The 18,348-nt window shown below is 45.1% G+C and overlaps 1 protein-coding gene across 2 annotated transcripts in view; it reads right to left on the bottom strand.

The window, feature by feature from the left end:
* Nucleotides 1–18,348, bottom strand: part of SMARCAL1 (SNF2 related chromatin remodeling annealing helicase 1) — a 109,527-nt gene that overhangs the window by 84,326 nt on the left and 6,853 nt on the right. For both annotated transcript variants that reach the window (XM_082262242.1, XM_082262243.1), the window contains exons 3-4: nt 14,348–14,398; nt 12,602–12,856 (exon numbers count right to left, since the gene is read on the bottom strand). In XM_082262242.1, coding sequence (XP_082118368.1) covers nt 12,602–12,856; nt 14,348–14,398 — 306 coding nt within the window. The remainder of the gene's footprint in view (nt 1–12,601; nt 12,857–14,347; nt 14,399–18,348) is intronic.

The raw sequence follows: 18,348 nt of genomic DNA, 5'->3' as shown, positions 1-18,348 counted from the left end.
TGATCTGCATCAGACCCCCTTCCTCCTGTCTTGGGGCCCTCCCACGGTGGCGAGATGCCAGGGCCCGGTCGCAAGTGAACCTTTGCGACCCTGCTAGTTCTGCCACTAGTGTCAGTAGTTTTTTTTTTTTATACCATTTTATTCAATTTTATTTGTTATAATTTTTTTTTTTTTTTTAGAAGCCTGTTATGTGGGGTTTGGGGAGATATCAGGGATCTAAACCGCTGGTGCGCCCTCTGTCCATTCCTTTTGCAGAACCTGTTTGGGTTACCACAACCCGTTTAGAGTGGCAGCACAGCCGGAATAACTTCAATCAGACCCAAATTGCATTTTTTGGGATACTAGCCACAAGGCCAACCCTCAAGCGCAGGAGTCAATTGCTTTTTGTATCTAAACAGACCTCTGATGTTCCACCTTTGAGACATAGAACGGAGACTGAGGACACAGCCATCAATCTCCATGTCTGCAGCTTCAGGTACACAGAATGAAAAGGACAGGAATAGCTCTGTACAGAGCTTCCTGTTCATTCACAAACTGAAGTATAGTAAACGGTATACCATGCTTCAGTTATGAACAATGTCAGTGCTAGTCCATCTAACACTCCCCTTCCCAGAGACTGACAATGCTGCTCTGCATATGTTCCTCCTGTGCTCTTTCATCCAGAGTGGGGGCGCTCTAATACAAGAGGTGTGTTACTGGCCAGATCACCAGGTGATAGGAGAAGAAAAAAAAGCCTAAAAAATGAAAACTAATGCAACCACCACATCGAATGATTGGTAAGCTGCAATATATTACATTTTTGGTTTTGGGTTTAACCACTTTAAGACCAGGCCTTTTTTCTGACATTTGTTGTTTACAAGTAAAAATTTGTATTTTTGCTAGAAAATTACTTAGAACCTCCAAACATTACACACACACACACACACACACACACATATATATATATATATATACATATACACACACACATATGCAGTGTATATGTATGTGTGTGTGTGTGTATATATATATATATATATATATATATATATATATATATATATATCATACATACACACACATATATTTTTTTAGCAGAGACCATAGAGGATAAAATGGCAGTCGTTGCAATATTTTATGTCACACTGTATACAGGCACGACTTACGCAGGTGTTCACTCCTGCACGCAAGCTCGGAGGGATGGGGCGCTTTAATTTATTTTTTTCCTATTTATTTTACTTTTTAGTTTTACACTGTCCCTTTAAATTTTATTTAATTTTTTATCAATTTTATTGCTATTACAAGGAATGTAAACATCCCTTGTAATAGAATTAAGCATGACAGGTTCTCTTTACTGAGAGATCTCAACTATTACCAGCGAGTGATTTGTCCAAACACGCTTCAATCTAAACTGGATATATGGCTTTGGGTGTATATTGCCTTTACCAGCTTGCTTTTGACTTATAAGAGGAAAGTGGAGGAACCCCACCTAGACACAACTAGATAGTGTTCCTGGAAGAGGGTTGAAGCCAGAATCCCAACTCTGAAAGGGATCAGAATAGGGATCGACCGATTATTGGTGGGGCCGATATTCACTTTTTTTGAAGTATCAGTCACAAACTTGCCGATATGGCCAATATTGCTTCAAGTAGTTGTACCGCAGTGATGCCTGCAGCTGCAGGCATCACCCTGGTACTGCTTTTTAGAGCCGACAGTCGGCTTTCTTGTAATAACAACCGATGCGGCCAATCAGCCGCTCGGCTGTTATTACAAGCAGTGGGAGGGGCCTTCCCCCCTCCCGCCGCATCTCCTCCTGTGTCTACCATCTCACCGGGAAGCCCGAGCGACCAGATGGCATGTCTGCCGGCTGGCCGAAGACCCGAACAAAGCCAGAATCAGCTCTGATTGGGTCTCTGATGTAGTAATCCAGAAGCGATGTCATGACGTCACTTCCGGTTACAAAGCCGGAATCAGCTCTGATTGGGTCTCCGATGTAGTAACCCGGAAGCAATGTTATGACGTCACTTCCGGTTACAAAGCCGGAATCAGCTCTGATTGGGTCTCCGATGTAGTAACCCGGAAGCAATGTCATGATGTCACTTCCGGTTACAAAGCCGGAATCAGCTCTGATTGGGTCTCTGATGTAGTAACCCGGAAGCAATGTTATGACGTCACTTCCGGTTACAAAGCCGGAATCAGCTCTGATTGGGTCTCTGATGTAGTAATCCAGAAGCGATATCATGACGTCACTTCCGGTTACAAAGCTGGAATCAGCTCTGATTGGGTCTCCGATGTAGTAACCCGGAAGCAATGTCATGATGTCACTTCGGGTTACAAAGCTGGAATCAGCTCTGATTGGGTCTCTGATGTAGTAATCCAGAAGCGATGTCATGACGTCACTTCCAGTTACAAAGCCGGAATCCGCTCCGATTGGGTCTCTGATGTAGTAACCCGGAAGCGATGTCATGGCGTCACTTCCAGTTACAAAGCCGGAATCCGCTCCGATTGGTTCTCTGATGTAGTAACCCGGAAGCGATGTAATGGCGTCACTTCCGGTTACAAAGCCGGAATCAGCTCCGATTGGGTCTCTGATGTAGTAACCCGGAAGCGATGTCATGACGTCACTTCCGGTTGCTGAAAGGCGCCAGATTTTTAAAAAATTACAGTATTCAAAACAGCCAAACTTGGTGTTTTGAATGCTTTTAAGTGCAGAGGAGGGGTTTGGGGTCTTATAGACCCCCAGATCCCTCCACAACAGTACCTGTCACTGCCTATTACTGTCAGAAAGGATGTTTACATTTATTGTGACAGCAATAAAAGTGATAAAAAAAAATAAAAATTAAAAGGACAGTGTAAAAACAAAAAAAACTTTAAATGTACAGAATATTTGCACCTAACATGGGCTATCGGCCTGAAGGGTGACCGGAAAATCGGTATCGCCCCTGAAAAAATGATATTGGTGGATCCCTAGATCAGAGACCTTTAGTGAAATACCATTTTTTGAGCCTTTGTAAGAAGATTTTTTTTCTTTTTCCTATTTTAACCACGCAGGCAAAATGCAAATCACATCATGTCCAAACACTTCACCTCACTCTTCAGGTCAGATCCGGGCTGTTTACCTCCATCTCTGGAGATTGTCTCTTTATGCAGAGATTGCAAATCCTCATCGGGAACACCGACTCCTTCCCTCATACATTATTGCTCAGCCCTGACAAGGCTGTTAAATGGATAAACCATTTTTTTCCCAGAGCTATTAAAGTCAGTAAAATTCTGAGCAGGCGTAGATCATGGACAGGAGTGACTGTCACACGCAGCTCACGCTCCGCTAAGCAATACACTGGCTACGATCACAGTGTCATCCTATGGGGTACGACAATTAATGCTTTGGCTATCCCAAAAACAGAATTATTCAAACCAAAAAAATCCTATTAACCACTTCACCTCTGGAGCTATTTTTTCATTTTTTGCACACATGTAAAAATCTGTATTTTTTGGCTATAAAATGACATAAAAAACCCCCAGAACATTATATATTTCATAAAGCAGAGGCCCTGTAGAATAAAAAGACAATGGTTGCATTTTGGTATGCACAGTATATTTTCAGGAAATAAATATAATAAAGTGAATTTTAATGCCAACACACACAATTTTTTGGTGGATGGGGTCACGTCGAGTAAACAGATAGCAAACATGTCAAGTCTCAAAATTGCCTGAGCCCATGATATGAAAAACTACGGTACCCAAAAATATTCCACAGGCAATGCTTTATAAAAGCCTTTACGGCCCATAAGTTTAGACTTAAAGGTTGTAAACCACTGCAAGTTTTTTTTTTTCTTACCTGAAAGGCAAAGGCATAATGTGCTAGTTTGCATCGCAAACTAGCATATTATGTGAAACTTACCAGAAAACAAAGCCTTCCAGCGATCCAATGTCATCCCTGGAGACAGCTTCAGTCTTCACTTTTCTTGCTCCTGGGTTCGCGGACTCCGGCTCTGTGACCGGCCGGAGCCACGATGACGTCACTCCTGCGCATGCGCGCGGGAACGTCAGTCACAGCACAAACTCTGAAGGAACGGCACTGGTGGCCGTGCCTTTAGAGTGCATGCGCCAGTGATGTCATTGGCTGCATGTACAATAAATCTCCTCTGAATGGTGCATATTAAGGAGATATTTACACTACCTATAGGTAAGCCTTATTATAGGTTTACCTATAGGTAGAATTTAAAAATGGAAGTTTACTTCCTCTTTAACCACTTTACCCCCCGCCCACCGAGCATATACTGCCGCACTCTGCCGCTGCTGGGCAAAGCGACGTATCCGTACGTCGCTTGCTCAGCTGCCTGTAGGGGCTCCAATGGCCGCCGGTGACTCACGATCTCCCGCAGCAGAGGGAGAAAGACAGACGGCTGATGTAAACACAGCTGTCATTCTCCCTTAGATTATCACAGAGGTTATACGATCCTGCTATGTAGGATCGTATGTCTCTGTGATGATCTAACAAGCCACTCCCCCTGACAATTACAATCACGCCCCTAGGGTCACACTAAACCCCTTGGTCACCAATAAAGTTAACCCCTTCCCTGCCAGTGTCATTATTACAGTAACAGTACATATTTATAGCACTGATTACTGTAGTAATGTCACTGGTCCCCCCAAAAGTGTCAAAAATGTCAGTTAGGGGTCCGATCTGTCTGCCGCAATATCACAGTCCCGCAAAAAGAAAAAAAAAAAAAAAAAAAAAAAAAACGCAGATCGCCGCCATTACTAGTTAAAAAAAAAAAAAACAATAAAAATTACATATTTTTTCCGTAGTTAGTAAACGCAATAACTTTTGCGCAAACCAATCAAAATACGCTTATTGCGATTTTTTTACCAAAAATATGTAGCAGAAAACAAATTGCCCTAAAATGTTAAAAAAGTTTGATTTTTACATTTTTTTTTGAGAATTTCATATAAAAATATTATTTTTTTTAAAATTGTCGCTCTTTTTTTGTTTATAGGGAAAAAAATTAAAATCGCACAGGTGATCAAATACCACCAAAAGAAAGCTCTGTTTGTGGAAAAAAGGACATCAATGTTGTTTGGGTACAGCGTCGCACGACCGCGTAATTGTCTGTTAACCGGTTGCCGACCGCCGCACGACTATATACTGCGGCGGTCAGCCCCGGCCAGGCAGAGTGACGTATCGGTACGTCACTCGCCTGTCACTGACTTGCGAGCCTATCGCGGGCGGGCGCGCGCCCGCCGCGGCTCGTTCACAGGCAAGTCAGTGCGTGTGACCGGCGGACTCGATGTCCGCCGGCCACACTACGATCGCTCCTGTGAAGGGAGAAAGACAGAGCAGCTTGTGTAAACAAGCTGCCTGTCAGTTCTCCCTGTGTAAAAGTGAAGATCTGACCGTTCTACTATGTAGAACGGTTGATCTTTGCTTTTACACCAATAGCAATGTCCCTACACAGTAGAAAGCACGCCCCTAGGACACACTTAACCCCTCCCTGTCCAATAAAGTTAACCCCTTCCCTGCCAGTGTCATTTTTGCAGTAACAGTGCATATGTATAGCACTGATTACTGCAGTAATGTCACTGGTACCCCCAAAAGTGTCAAAAATGTCAGTCAAGGGTCCGATCTGTCCGCCGCAATGTCGCAGTACCGAAAAAAGAAAATCGCAGATCGCCGCCATTACGCGTTAAAAAAAAAAACACCAAAAATGACAAAAATCTTTCCCTTTGTTAGTAAACGCGATAACTTTTGCGCAAACCAATCAAAATACGCTTTTTGCGATTTTTTTTACCAAACATAGGTAGCATAAAACAAATTGGCCGAAAAATGTTAAAAAATTTTGATTTTTACTTTTTTTTTTGGGGAATTTCATATAAAAAAATGTGAAAAATATTGTTATTTTTGCAAAATTTACGCTCTTTTTTTGTTTATAGCGCGTGATCAAAAAATCGCACAGGTGATCAAATACCACCAAAAGAAAGCTCTGTTTGTGGGAAAAAAAGGACGTCAAATTCGTTTAGGTACAGCGTCGCACGACCGCGCAATTGTCCGTTAAAGTCACGCAGTAAAAAATCGCAAAAAAACCCCTGGTCCTTTAGCAGCCAAATCCTCCGGGGCTTAAGTGGTTAAAGTCACGCAGTGCCGAATCGCAAAACAGGGCATGGTCATTGAGCAGCCAAATCTTCCGGGGCTAAAGTGGTTAAAAGGGATTGTAAAAGCAGAAGGTTTTTTTTATCCTAATACATTCTATGTATTAAGATAAAAAAAAAAAAAAAAACTTTCTGTGTGCAGCAGCCCCCCTCATACTTACCTGAGCCCATCTTTATCCAGTGATGTTGCAGGAGTTTCTGAGCTGCCTGGGACTCCCCTCCTCATTGGCTTATACAGCAACGCGGCCCGATTGGTTCCTGCTGCTGTCGATCAAAGTCAGTCAATCAGAAGAGAGAGGGGGCGGGGCCAGGTCACAAGATCCGTGTCTGAATGGACACAGGGAGCTGTGACTCTACTGGGGTGCCCCCCCCCCAGCAAGCTGCGACTCTACTGGGGTTCCCCCACAGCAAGCTGCTTGCTGTGGGAGCACTCAACAGGAGGGAGGGGCCAGGAGCATGGAAAAGTCACCCGAGAAGAGAAGGATCCGGGCCACTCTGTGCAAAACCAGCTGCACATAGCAGGTAAGTGTAACATGTTTGTTATTAAAAAAAAAAAAAACGAGACTTTACAATCACTTTAAGGCCCCTTTCACACTTCTGCGACCTAAAAGTCACGCTATTTTACCGCAATTATTTTGACTGGACTTGTAGCAATGCCTATGGACCTCAAAACGCATTAAAATCGGGCCAAAGTAGTGTAGGCACTACTTTGAAGTCGTTGAGACTTGAAGTCGTACAGATATGAAAAGTACTCATGGAAATCATGGACTACGACTTGTCACGCGACTTTTCAGTCCCAAGTCGCACAAGTGTGAAAGGGGCCTAAAGAGTAATTCCACTTTTATTAACAAAGAAACCTTTCCCTCTGGGTGATCTATGTACATGGCAGAGATTGTACCAAACCTTGTTTCAGATTCCTATCTTCTGAAGAGAATGCAGTTTGTTTCTCTGTGTGCATGAGCAGAGTAAATGTGAGAAACTTTATAATTATCAATCAGCTGCTGCACTTGCAGGGCTCTAATGAGGAAAGTGGCAGGGTCTTCATCCCTTGATATAATTTCCCTTTGGAAGTATCTCACCTAAAAATTACATTCTTGTTGCAGGGGATGCCTTGTATCTTAGTGCAGACTTCTGGGAAAATCAGTGAGCCAATCACACAAACAGGAAATTACATTTCTGGGGGTGGTCTGTATACCATCTGTGTACAGAACCCCTGCAGGCCAAATGACAGCGCTGCAGATTTAAATTTGCGATTTTTTTTTCCCCCATGAACATGGAGTTACCCTTTAACTAGTTCCCACCCAGGCCAATTTTGACATTTCTCTCCTACATGTAAAAATCAGAAAAATACACTGAAATGAATTTTTAATGCAAAAAAACACAATAAATAACACATTGTTTATATAAAATATAATAGATGATGTTACACCGAGTAAACAGATACCTAACATGTCACGCTTTAAAATTATGCACGCTTGCGGAATGGCACCAAACTACTTAAAAATCTCCATAGGTGACGCTTGAAAATATTTTTACAGGCTACCAGTTTAGAGTTACAGAGGAGGTCTAACGCTACAATTCTTGCTCTCGCTCTGCTGCTCGCGGCGATACCTTAGATGTGTGGCACGAACATTGTTTTCATATGTGGGCGCAAAACTACAAATGTGTTTGCTTCTGCATGCCAACACGAGGGGGACGGTGCGCTTTAAAAAAAATGTATTACCGTATTTATCGGCGTATAACATGCACTTTTTCCTCCTAAAAATTGAGGAAAAAGTAGCTGTGCGTGTTATATGCCGATATAAAAAAGAAAATGTCCAGAAAGCAGCGCCGAGAGGTAGAAGGGGGCGGGCGGCGCCGAGGAGAAGAAAGGACGCGCTGTCATCAGAAGTCCCGCCTCCTATGCCGACGTCAATCATAGGCGCCGGGACTTCCGATGAGAGCGCATCCTTCCTTCTCCTCGGCGCCACCCGCCCCCTTCTACCTCTCGGGGGTTCTTTCTGGAGATTTTTAAAAGTGATGTGTATAGTGGCGCTGGTGAGGCTGCAATTATGGGCACTGGCGAGGCTGCAATTATGGGCACTGGCGAAGGCTGCATGTATGGGCACTGGCGAAGGCTGCATGTATGGGCGCTGGCGATGGCGAGGCTGCAATTATGGGCACTGGCGATGGCGAGGCTGCAATTATGGGCACTGGCGATGGCGAGGCTGCAATTATGGGCACTGGCGAGGCTGCAATTATGGGCACTGGCGAGGCTGCAATTATGGGCACTGGCGAAGGCTGCATGTATGGGCACTGGCGAAGGCTGCATGTATGGGCACTGGCGAAGGCTGCATGTATGGGCACTGGCGAAGGCTGCATGTATGGGCACTGGCGCTGGTGAGGCTGCAATTATGGGCACTGGCGAAGGCTGCATGTATGGGCACTGGCGATGGCGAGGCTGCAATTATGGGCACTGGCGATGGCGAGGCTGCAATTATGGGCATTGGCGAGGGCGAGGCTGCAATTATGGGCACTGGCGATGGCGAGGCTGCAATTATGGGCACTGGCGATGGCGAGGCTGCAATTATGGGCACTGGCGAGGCTGCAATTATGGGCACTGGCGAGGCTGCAATTATGGGCACTGGCGAGGCTGCAATTATGGGCACTGGCGAGGCTGCAATTATGGGCACTGGCGAAAGCTGCATGTATGGGCACTGGCGAAGGCTGCATGTATGGGCACTGGCGAAGGCTGCATGTATGGGCAATGGCGAAGGCTGCATGTATGGGCACTGGCGAAGGCTGCATGTATGGGCACTGGCGAAGGCTGCATGTATGGGCACTGGCGAAGGCTGCATGTATGGGCACTGGCGCTGGTGAGGCTGCATGTATGGGCACTGGCGAAGGCTGCATGTATGGGCACTGGCGCTGGTGAGGCTGCAATTATGGGGACTGGCGCTGGCGAGGCTGCATGTATGGGGACTGGCGCTGGCGAGGCTGCATGTATGGGCACTGCGCTGGCGAGGCTGCATGTATGGGCACTGCGCTGGCGAGGCTGCATGTATGGGCACTGCGCTGGCGAGGCTGCATGTATGGGCACTGTGCTGGCGAGGCTGCATGTATGGGCATTGGTGCTGGCGAGGCTGCATGTATGGGCATTGGTGCTGGCGAGGCTGCATGTATGGGCATTGGCGCGGCTGCAATTATGGGCACTGGTGAGGCTGCATGTATGGGCACTGGCGCTGGTGAGGCTGAATGTATGGGCACTGGCAAGGCTGCATGTATGGGCACTGCACTAGCGAGGCTGCATTTAACGACACTGCGCTGATGAGGCTGCATTTGTGGGCACTGGTAAGACTACATTTAATTTAAAAAAAAATGTTCTGGGTTCAAAGCTGTTTATTTTGAATCTCAGCTTTTTTCCTGAAATTTCTGCCCTAAAATTTAGGTGCGTGTTATACGCCGATAAATACGGTATTCATTTTATTTTCACACTGTCCCTTTAATTTTTTTTTTATCACTTTTATTTCTAATCACAAGAAATGTAAAAATCCCTTGTGATAGAAATAAGGCATGACAGGTCCTCTTTATGGAAAGATGTCTCCTCCTACCCTGGAAAGCATGAGTTAGAAAAAAAAAAAAAACTTTGATCTCTGCTTTCTAGGAAAAAAAAAGTGGTGTTTACATCTGCCAGAGCCGGAAATTATGTAATGACGTTGCTTCTGGCCTCCCAGGGTCATAGAGATGGCCGGGGAATCTCTGATCCTCGGCCAGCTCTGTGGTAATCTGGCGCCACCAGCAGATCAGATCCCCGGCTTCCCAATAGCACAGGAGTGCCCAGAGAGGCACTGGAGAGGGGGGGGGGGCACATCCCTTCCTACTGCCTGTAAAAGAAATCCAGTGGCTAATGAGCCGTGAGGATGGCTTCAGCATTGCAGAGAATCACCAGCTGAAAAATAAGATATCAGGATGATGCCTGTAGCTGCACCCAACATCTATATGTCTCCACTCAAAATCCACAATGTCATGTGACATCATGCGGGCGGGAAGAGGTTAACCATGAATGATGGCCCTAGAATTATTGCTCTTACTCTGATTATTGAGCTCATCAGTTTAGTGTTAACTGAGCTCTAGAGCTTAAATTATTGCACACACTTTGATGTTTGTAGCGATACTTCACATGCGTGGGGCAACTGCATTTGCAGGTGTGTGCAGGGCAAGGGGGGTTACATTTATTCTTTTTTTTTTGTTGTTTATTTTTTTAACCACTTAAGCCCCGGAAGATTTTACCCCCTTCCTGACCAGGGCCTATTTTGCCATTCGGCACTGTGTGAATTTAACGGACAATTGCGCGGTCGTGCAACGCTGTACCTAAACGAATTTGACGTCCTTTTTTTCCCACAAACAGAGCTTTCTTTTGGTGGTATTTGATCACCTGTGCGATTTTTTGATCATGCGCTATAAACAAAAAAAGAGCGTAAATTTTGCAAAAATAACAATATTTTTCACATTTTTTTTATATGAAATTCCCCCCCAAAAAAATTTAAAAATCAAAATTTTTTAACATTTTCGGCCAATTTGTTTTATGCTACATATGTTTGGTAAAAAAAAAAAAAAAAAAAAAAAAAAAAAAAAAATCGCAAAAAGCGTATTTTGATTGGTTTGCGCAAAAGTTATCGCGTTTACTAACAAAGGGAAAGATTTTTGTAATTTTTGTTGTTTTTTTTTTTTTTAACGCGTAATGGCGGCGATCTGCGATTTTTTTTGCGGTACTGCGGCATTGCGGCGGACAGATCGGACCCTTGACTGACATTTTTTACACTTTTTGGGTTACCAGTGACATTTCTACAGTAATCAGTGCTATAAATATGCACTGTTACTGTAAAATTACACTGGCAGTGAAGGGGTTAACTTTTTTTGAGAGGGAGGGGTTATGTGTGTCCCTAGGGGCGTGATTCTAACTGATTGGCTGTGGCTTGAGGTGTAAGAACAGTGATCAACGGTCCTACATAGTAGAACCGTATGATTACCATTCATACACAGGGGAGAATGACAGGCGGCTTGTTTACATTAACCGCCTGCCTTTCTCCCTCTGCACCGACGATCGCCGGACATCGGGTCCGCCGGTCACACATGTGGGGGGGTCAGTGACACGTGCGCTAGCTCCCTAGACCCTCACAGGCTAGGCTAGTACTACGTCGCTCTGCCTGTAAGGGGCTGACCGCCGCAGTAAATAGTCGTGCGGCAGTCGGCAAGCGGTTAAATACATTTTATCATATTTTTTTAACTTGTTTTTTTTTTTTACTTTATTGCTATTACAAGGGGGTTACCAAGCCATGTGATAGCATTGGGCGGGTGACATAATCTTGAAGGAGACATCAGGGGTCTATTAGACCCCCAATGACTCCCCTGCCCCCACAGTAGCTATTCAAGCACATTGTGCCTGAATAACTGCTTCCCTGGCTGTATCATCCAGGGAATGACAGCTCTGAAACTGAAAGTGATTACAAAATTGTCGCTTTCCGGCTTCATTCACTGCACAGATTAAAGCGGGTTTCCGTCTCTCCCTCCACCCCCTCCAAAAATTAAAAGTCAGCAGCTACACACTGTACACATACTGTAGCTGCTGACTTTTAATATTAGGACACTTACCTGTCCTGGAGTCCAGCGATGTTGGCACTGCAGCCGATGTTTCCATCGGCTGTCGGATGCTGCCGCTGCCATTGCCGGTAAGAGAACCCGGCAGTGAAGCCCTGCGGGTTCACGGGTGGGTCCATACTGCGCATGCGTGAAGCGCGCTGCGCATTCCTATTGGCTCAGCGGCGGGGGAAGGAGGGGGGGCCAGACTTCCGAGGGACGGTGCTGCGGCGCTGTATCCCGGAAGTGGGGAAGGGTACCTGTCAAAAACAGGTACCCGTTCCCCCCCTCCCCCCTGAGAGGTGGCAAATGTGGCACTGGAGGGGGGGGGGAAGCAAAAGTGGGTGGAATTCCACTTTAATGAACTCCTTTACCTTCCCCTTTTTGTTTACCTTCTTTTTCCTTTCCCTGTCATTTCTTTTACCTCCTTTCCTTCCCCTGTCCTTCTCATCCCCTACTCTTTCCTTTCCTCCTCTTCAGAAAAATAAATAGGTGAACTAACACCCTACACTCGCCCTGTCCCCACTGTACTTACCTGTATAGGCGATGAGCTGTCAGCGCCAATGCCGCATGTCTGGAGATCTGAAAACCCTGCTCTTCTTCAACTCGTTTCTGTAGGGCTTAGAAGACAGATTAGTGCGACTCTGATTGGTCAGCTCTGGCACGTGACCGCTTTGACCAATCAGAATCTGTTCCATCCCAGAAGCCCTAAGGAAAGAAGGGAAAGAAGAGCAGGGATCTCAAATCCCTGAACCACTACACCAATGCGTGGGCACTGACAGAGAATTTTTCACTTTGTAGCTTTTACTACATTAGAATGTTTTTCATTGCTCTGTGTGAAGGAGCGGTTTCTTACCATAATTCCGAGAGTTCATCTGTTTGAAAAGGCTGATGACTTCCACATGGTATCCAATCTCCACTTCAAACCGAGAGCGGGAAATAAGCAGACAATGGCCTTTTACAATGGCAGACGGCCTCTGCCAGTTGTTGCACATGGCGAGAACAGCGTTAATAACAGTTCCCCCGCTGGAAGAAAGTGACGGGATCTCCACATCTTCCATCCCCTCTAAGGGTTTTAAAGACACATTCTGGAGTCGTTGAACCTCACTCACTGCAAAAAAAAAAAAAAAAGGAATTATATCATCAGGGCAGCCATCAGGGGGGTACAGCCCATACAGATGTAGGGGGCCCGGGTGTCCCGAGGGGCCCAATCCAAAGAGATGCCCCTGGCTTCAAGTTGGCACCTCCTCTTTTGTTCCTTTCCTTCCCTACACTGACAACTAGTCCCGACTCCCTCTAGTGCCACCGCTGGACTGGCTCCTGACTCCTATCCTGCTCCTGGCCACCGCTGTCAAAATTATTGGTTGCTAGGACTGTCTGGCATCCTAGCAACCAATCATATGCATTCACAGGCTCGGCAGAGGGGGAGGATATAACCTGGTGGTCAGGCCGGGGGGGGGGGGGGGGGGGGGGCTGGGGTTGCCCAGGCCTAAAGCTGTGTAGGGGGCCCCAAAATTTCTGATGGTTGCCCTGTATATCATATATATATATAAATGGGGTATGTTATAACAGAGAAATAAACATTTTTGAAAAACACAACAGAATTTGAACTTGAAAGGAGACAATGGATGAGTAGTTTATGCAGATTACGTAGTCTTGGGAGCAGACAGGAGGGATCTGCTAGATCTGAGGGGGAGCACCAGAGAGCACAGCAGCCAGTCGAGAGAGACTGGGAGACAGGTGAGAGCGTCAAGGTGGCACTGTGACAGACACATGGTAAACACAGCTGACCGTTCTTCTCTCTGAAATGATAACAGAGCTCCTGTTATCCTTCTATATAGGATCACATGTCTCTGTGGTCATTTCAGAAGCCCATCCCCCATACAGTTAGAAAACACTCCCCTAGGCTCAAACTTAACCCTTTGATCACCACTGTGTTAACCCCTTCCCTGGCAGTGTCATTATTACAGTAACAGTGCATATTATTGTAGTAATGTCACTGCCCCCCCCCCCCCAAAAGTCTCAACAATGTCAGTTAGGGGTCCGAGCTGTCCGCCGCAATGCCGCAGTCCTGCTAAAAATCGCAGATTGCCGCCATTACTAGTAAAAAAAATAATAAATAAAAATGACATAAATCTTTCCCGTAGTTTGTAGACAGTTGATAACTTTTGCGCAAACCAATCAAAATACGCTTATTGCGATTTTTTTTGTAGCAGAATACAAATTGCCCAAAAATGATAAAAAAAAATTTATTTTTAATTTTTTTTTTGGGAATCTTATATAGCAGAATGTGAAAAATATTGTTTTTTTTTTTTCAGAATTGTCGCTCTTTTTTTGTTTATACCGCAAAAAATAAAAATCGCACAGGTGATCAAATACCACCAAAAAAAAGCTCTTTTTGTGGGAAAAAAAGGGCATCAATTTTATTTATTTCGGTACAGTGTCGCAATTTTCCGTTACAGTAACGCATGGGCCGAATCGCAAAAAAAAAATGGCCTGGTTATTAAGGGGGTAAATCCTTCTAGTCCGAAATGGTTAAATACAAAAGAGTAACATTTTAAAAATTAACTTAGCCATTAAAGTAGAACTTTACTTGACTTACTGAGGCCGGTGTAATCCTCCAGGTTGAAGTTCCACATCTTGGTCGCAGGATCTAGAAAACACAAAAACAAAATCCAGTGTCAGCCATAAACATGCAGCCAGCAGAAAATCAATGGAGTGCATTCACCCAGTCCTATAAATCTCAATTTGTACATTTTATAGATCTATGACTCAAACCAATTGCTGCACTATACAAGACGACACAGCTAATTCTCCAAGCCTATAATGATTAGGATGTGAAGCAATGCGGTTACAAAGAGACTGCACAGAATCTCAGTTCCTGGAAAAGAACCCCAATGAGGAAAAAAACATTATTTTTGAGCAAAGAAAGTAGTGGAGGAAGACAGAAGCAAGGCCTGAACTACGGAGAAGCTGAACAGAACACAAATATGTCAGTATACGCCTTTCAGCCCGATTTATTGCAATTTCATATGCTACATCAGGGGTGGGGAACCTACGTCCCGGGGGCCGTATGCGGCCCTTGAAGCCATTTGGTCCGGCCCCCCATGCAGCTGAGTCTGTGTCTCTCAGCTGATCTGTCAGAACGGAGCCGATGCTTCCTGTATAGTTCCTGCTCCATTCTGACAGTCTGAGTGAGTCACAGGCAGAGTGATATCAAATGCACTCCACCTGTGACCAATACAGGAAACATCGCCTCTTCCTCCAGCGCGGCGCCGCTGCTAGCCAGAATTTCCCACCAGCAGCACACACAGCAGTACCAGCCAGAGCCAGCAGTACCCACAGCAGAACCAGCCAGAACCAGCAGTACCCACAGCAGTACCAGCCAGCAGTACCCACAGCACAGTACCAACCAGCAGTACCCACAGAAATACCAGCCAGCAGTACCCACAGAAGAACCAGCCAGAACCAGCAGTACCCACAGCAGTACCAGCCAGAGCCAGCAGTACCCACAGAAGAACCAGCCAGAACCAGCAGTACCCACAGCAGTACCAGCCAGAGTCAGCAGTACCCACAGCAGTACCAGCCAGAGTCAGCAGTACCCACAACAGTACCAGCCAGCAGTACCTACAGCACAGTACCAACCAGCAGTACCCACAGCACAGTACCAACCAGCAGTACCCACAGCACAGTACCAACCAGCAGTACCCGCCAGCAGTACCCACAGCACAGTACCAGCCAGCAGTACCAGCCTGAGCCAGCAGTACCCAAGGCATTACTTACAGCACAGTACCAGCCTGAATCAGCAATACCCACAGCAGTACTAGCCTGAGCGAGCAGTACCCACAGCACAGTACAAGCCAGCAGTACCCACAGCAGTACCAGCCAGCTGTACCCACCAGCAGTTCTTTTCAAAACTTAACACCACAAAGTCAACTGCGCTCCAGACTGACCGACGCAAACCTGGAAAACCAGTTGCGAGTAGCAACATCATCAATACCAGCTAACATCACACACCTCACCAAAGAGAAGCAGTTGCAGCCATCACATTAGTTAATTAACTTTTTGACCAAATATAACAGGCACATTTTTAAGTTGATAATTTTGTACGGCCCCCGAATGATTTTATAAATACCCAAATGGCCCTTGGCAGAAAAAAGGTTCCCCGCCCCTGTGCTATATGGTCAAAAGTTGGTGGACACCACTCACAGTGCATCTGGAAAGTACTCCCAGCGCTTCACTTTTTCAACATTTTGTTATGTTACAGCCTTATTCCAAAATGGATTGACCACTAACCGACCGCCCCGTGCAGATTTACTGCGGCAGGGCGGCTCGGCTGCGCATAATCACGTACATGTTCGCGATTAAGTACACGCGGTTTCGGCGGCACGCGCCGCGCTCCTGCTGTGAATAGACACAACGGGAGCCAGACCATGGGAGGAGCGGGCTCGATCGCCGCCGGCCTCCCGCGATCTTCGGGGAAACTGACAGGAGAGCCGCCTGCCTATGTAAACAAAGCAGGCGGCTCTCCCGTCACACAGCCACAGTGAGATCGTGTGTATCAGCTAAGATAAGAAACACCGATCTCTGTTTGCCTTTCACAGAGCCCCCCCCCCCATACAGTTAGTATGCACAATTAGGCTCACACTTAACCCCTTGATCACCCCCAGTATTAACCCCTTCCCTGCCAGTGTCATTTATACAGTAACAGTGCATATTATTTAGCACTGATCACTGTATTGGTGTCACTGGTTCCCAAAAAGTGTCACTTAGTGTTAGATTTGTCCACCGCAATGTCACAGTCCCACTGAAAATTGCTTATCGCTGCCATTACTAATAAAAAAAAAAGTCCAAAAATCTATACCATAGTTTGTAAACGCTATAGCTTTTGCGCAAACCAATTATTATACGCTTTTTGGGATTTTTTTTTTTTACCAAAAATATGTAGCAGAATACAAATTAGTATAAACTGATAAAAAAAATTTGATTTTTTAAATTTTTTTATTGGGAATGTTTTATAGCAGAAAGTAAAAAATATTGTGTGTTTTTCAGAATTGTCGCTCTTTTTTTGTTTATAGTGCAAAATCTAAAAACCGCACAGGTGATCAAATACCACCAAAAGAAAGCTCTATTTGTGGGAAAAAAAGGACATCAATTGTATTTGGGCACAGCGCCGCATGACTGCCCAATTGTTAGTGCCGAATCGTAAAAAATGGCCTGGTCATTAAGGAGGTAAAATCTTCTGGGCCTAAGTGGTTAATAACAGAATTTAAAAAAACTATATATATAATTTTTTTAAATAGTAGTTTTTAAGAGCCGGTTCACACTGCCGCGACCACTAAAGTCGCCTCATAAGGGGCGACTTAGCGCGACTTCAGCGCCACTTACGCGAGACGACTTTGTATTTGACCAATCAGAATACGATGTGTTGTGACCTAATTTCCCTTTCCTTTTTTTTTTGCTGGCATTTATCGGGCATTTTTTGGGCGTCTTTGGAGGCAGGCATGTCTTTAGTGTCTGGGGGGGTCTAAAAAGTGTACCTGTGAAGTTTCAGCTCTGTAGCATGTCCAGAACCCAAAAAAATTAGCATTTTTCTTATAATTATTAATACAGCAGTGTGGCGGATTCTGTACACCTTGGCTTTTTTCTTGCAGGCATTTATCGGGCATTTTTGGAGGCAGGCATGACTTTTTTTGGATTTAGTGTCTGGGGGGTCCAAAAAGTGTACCTGTGAAGTTTCAGCTCTGTAGCATGTCCAGAACCCCCAAAAAATTATAATTTTTCTTATAATTTTTATTAGAACATGAATACGGCTTCTCTCCACCCGGCTGTTTTTCTTGCAGGCATTTATCGGGCATTTTTGGAGGCAGGCATGACTTTTTTTGGATTTAGTGTCTGGGGTTCCAAAAAGTGTCCCTGTGAAGTTTCAGCTCTGTAGCATGTCAAGAACCAGAAAAAAAAAAGCATTTTTCTTATAATTATTAATACAGCAGTGTGGCGGCTTCTCTACACCTTGCATTTTTTATTGCTGCCATTTATCGGGCATTTTTTTGGCGTCTCTGGAGGCAGGCATGACTTTTTTTGGATTTAGTATCTGGGGGGTCCAAAAAGTGTCCCTGTGAAGTTTCATCTCTGTAGCATGTCCAGAACCAGAAAAACAAGCATTTTTCTTATAATTATTAATATAGCAGTGTGGGTTCAGTGTGGGTTCTGGACATGCTACAGAGCTGAAACTTCACAGGGACACTTTTTGGACCCCCCAGACAATAAATCCAAAAAAAGTCATGCCTGCCTCCAAAAATGCCCGATAAATGCCTGCAAGAAAAACCGCAGGGTGCAGAGAAGACATATTCATGTTTTAATAAAAACTATAAGAAAAATGCTCTTTTTTTCTTGTTCAATACCATTTTTATGGAAAGTCTGATCAATTAAGATAAGGAGGAGACTCCCATTGAAGTATATGGGACAGTCGGATCACAGGTCGCCTCAAAGTAGTACAGGACCCTTTTCTGAAGTTGGAGCGACTTCAGTAGTGCCAATTAAGACAGCACTGATTGATTAACATTGCTTTTGTTATGTCAAGCGACCTGGGGCGACATGAGG

The sequence above is a fragment of the Pelophylax lessonae genome (genome assembly GCF_965119305.1).
Source record: "Pelophylax lessonae genome assembly, chromosome: 6".
NCBI classification, from domain to species: Eukaryota; Metazoa; Chordata; class Amphibia; order Anura; family Ranidae; genus Pelophylax; species Pelophylax lessonae.
The sequence above is the reverse complement of the archived record's forward strand: the minus strand, read 5'-3'. Positions and strand labels throughout refer to the sequence as shown.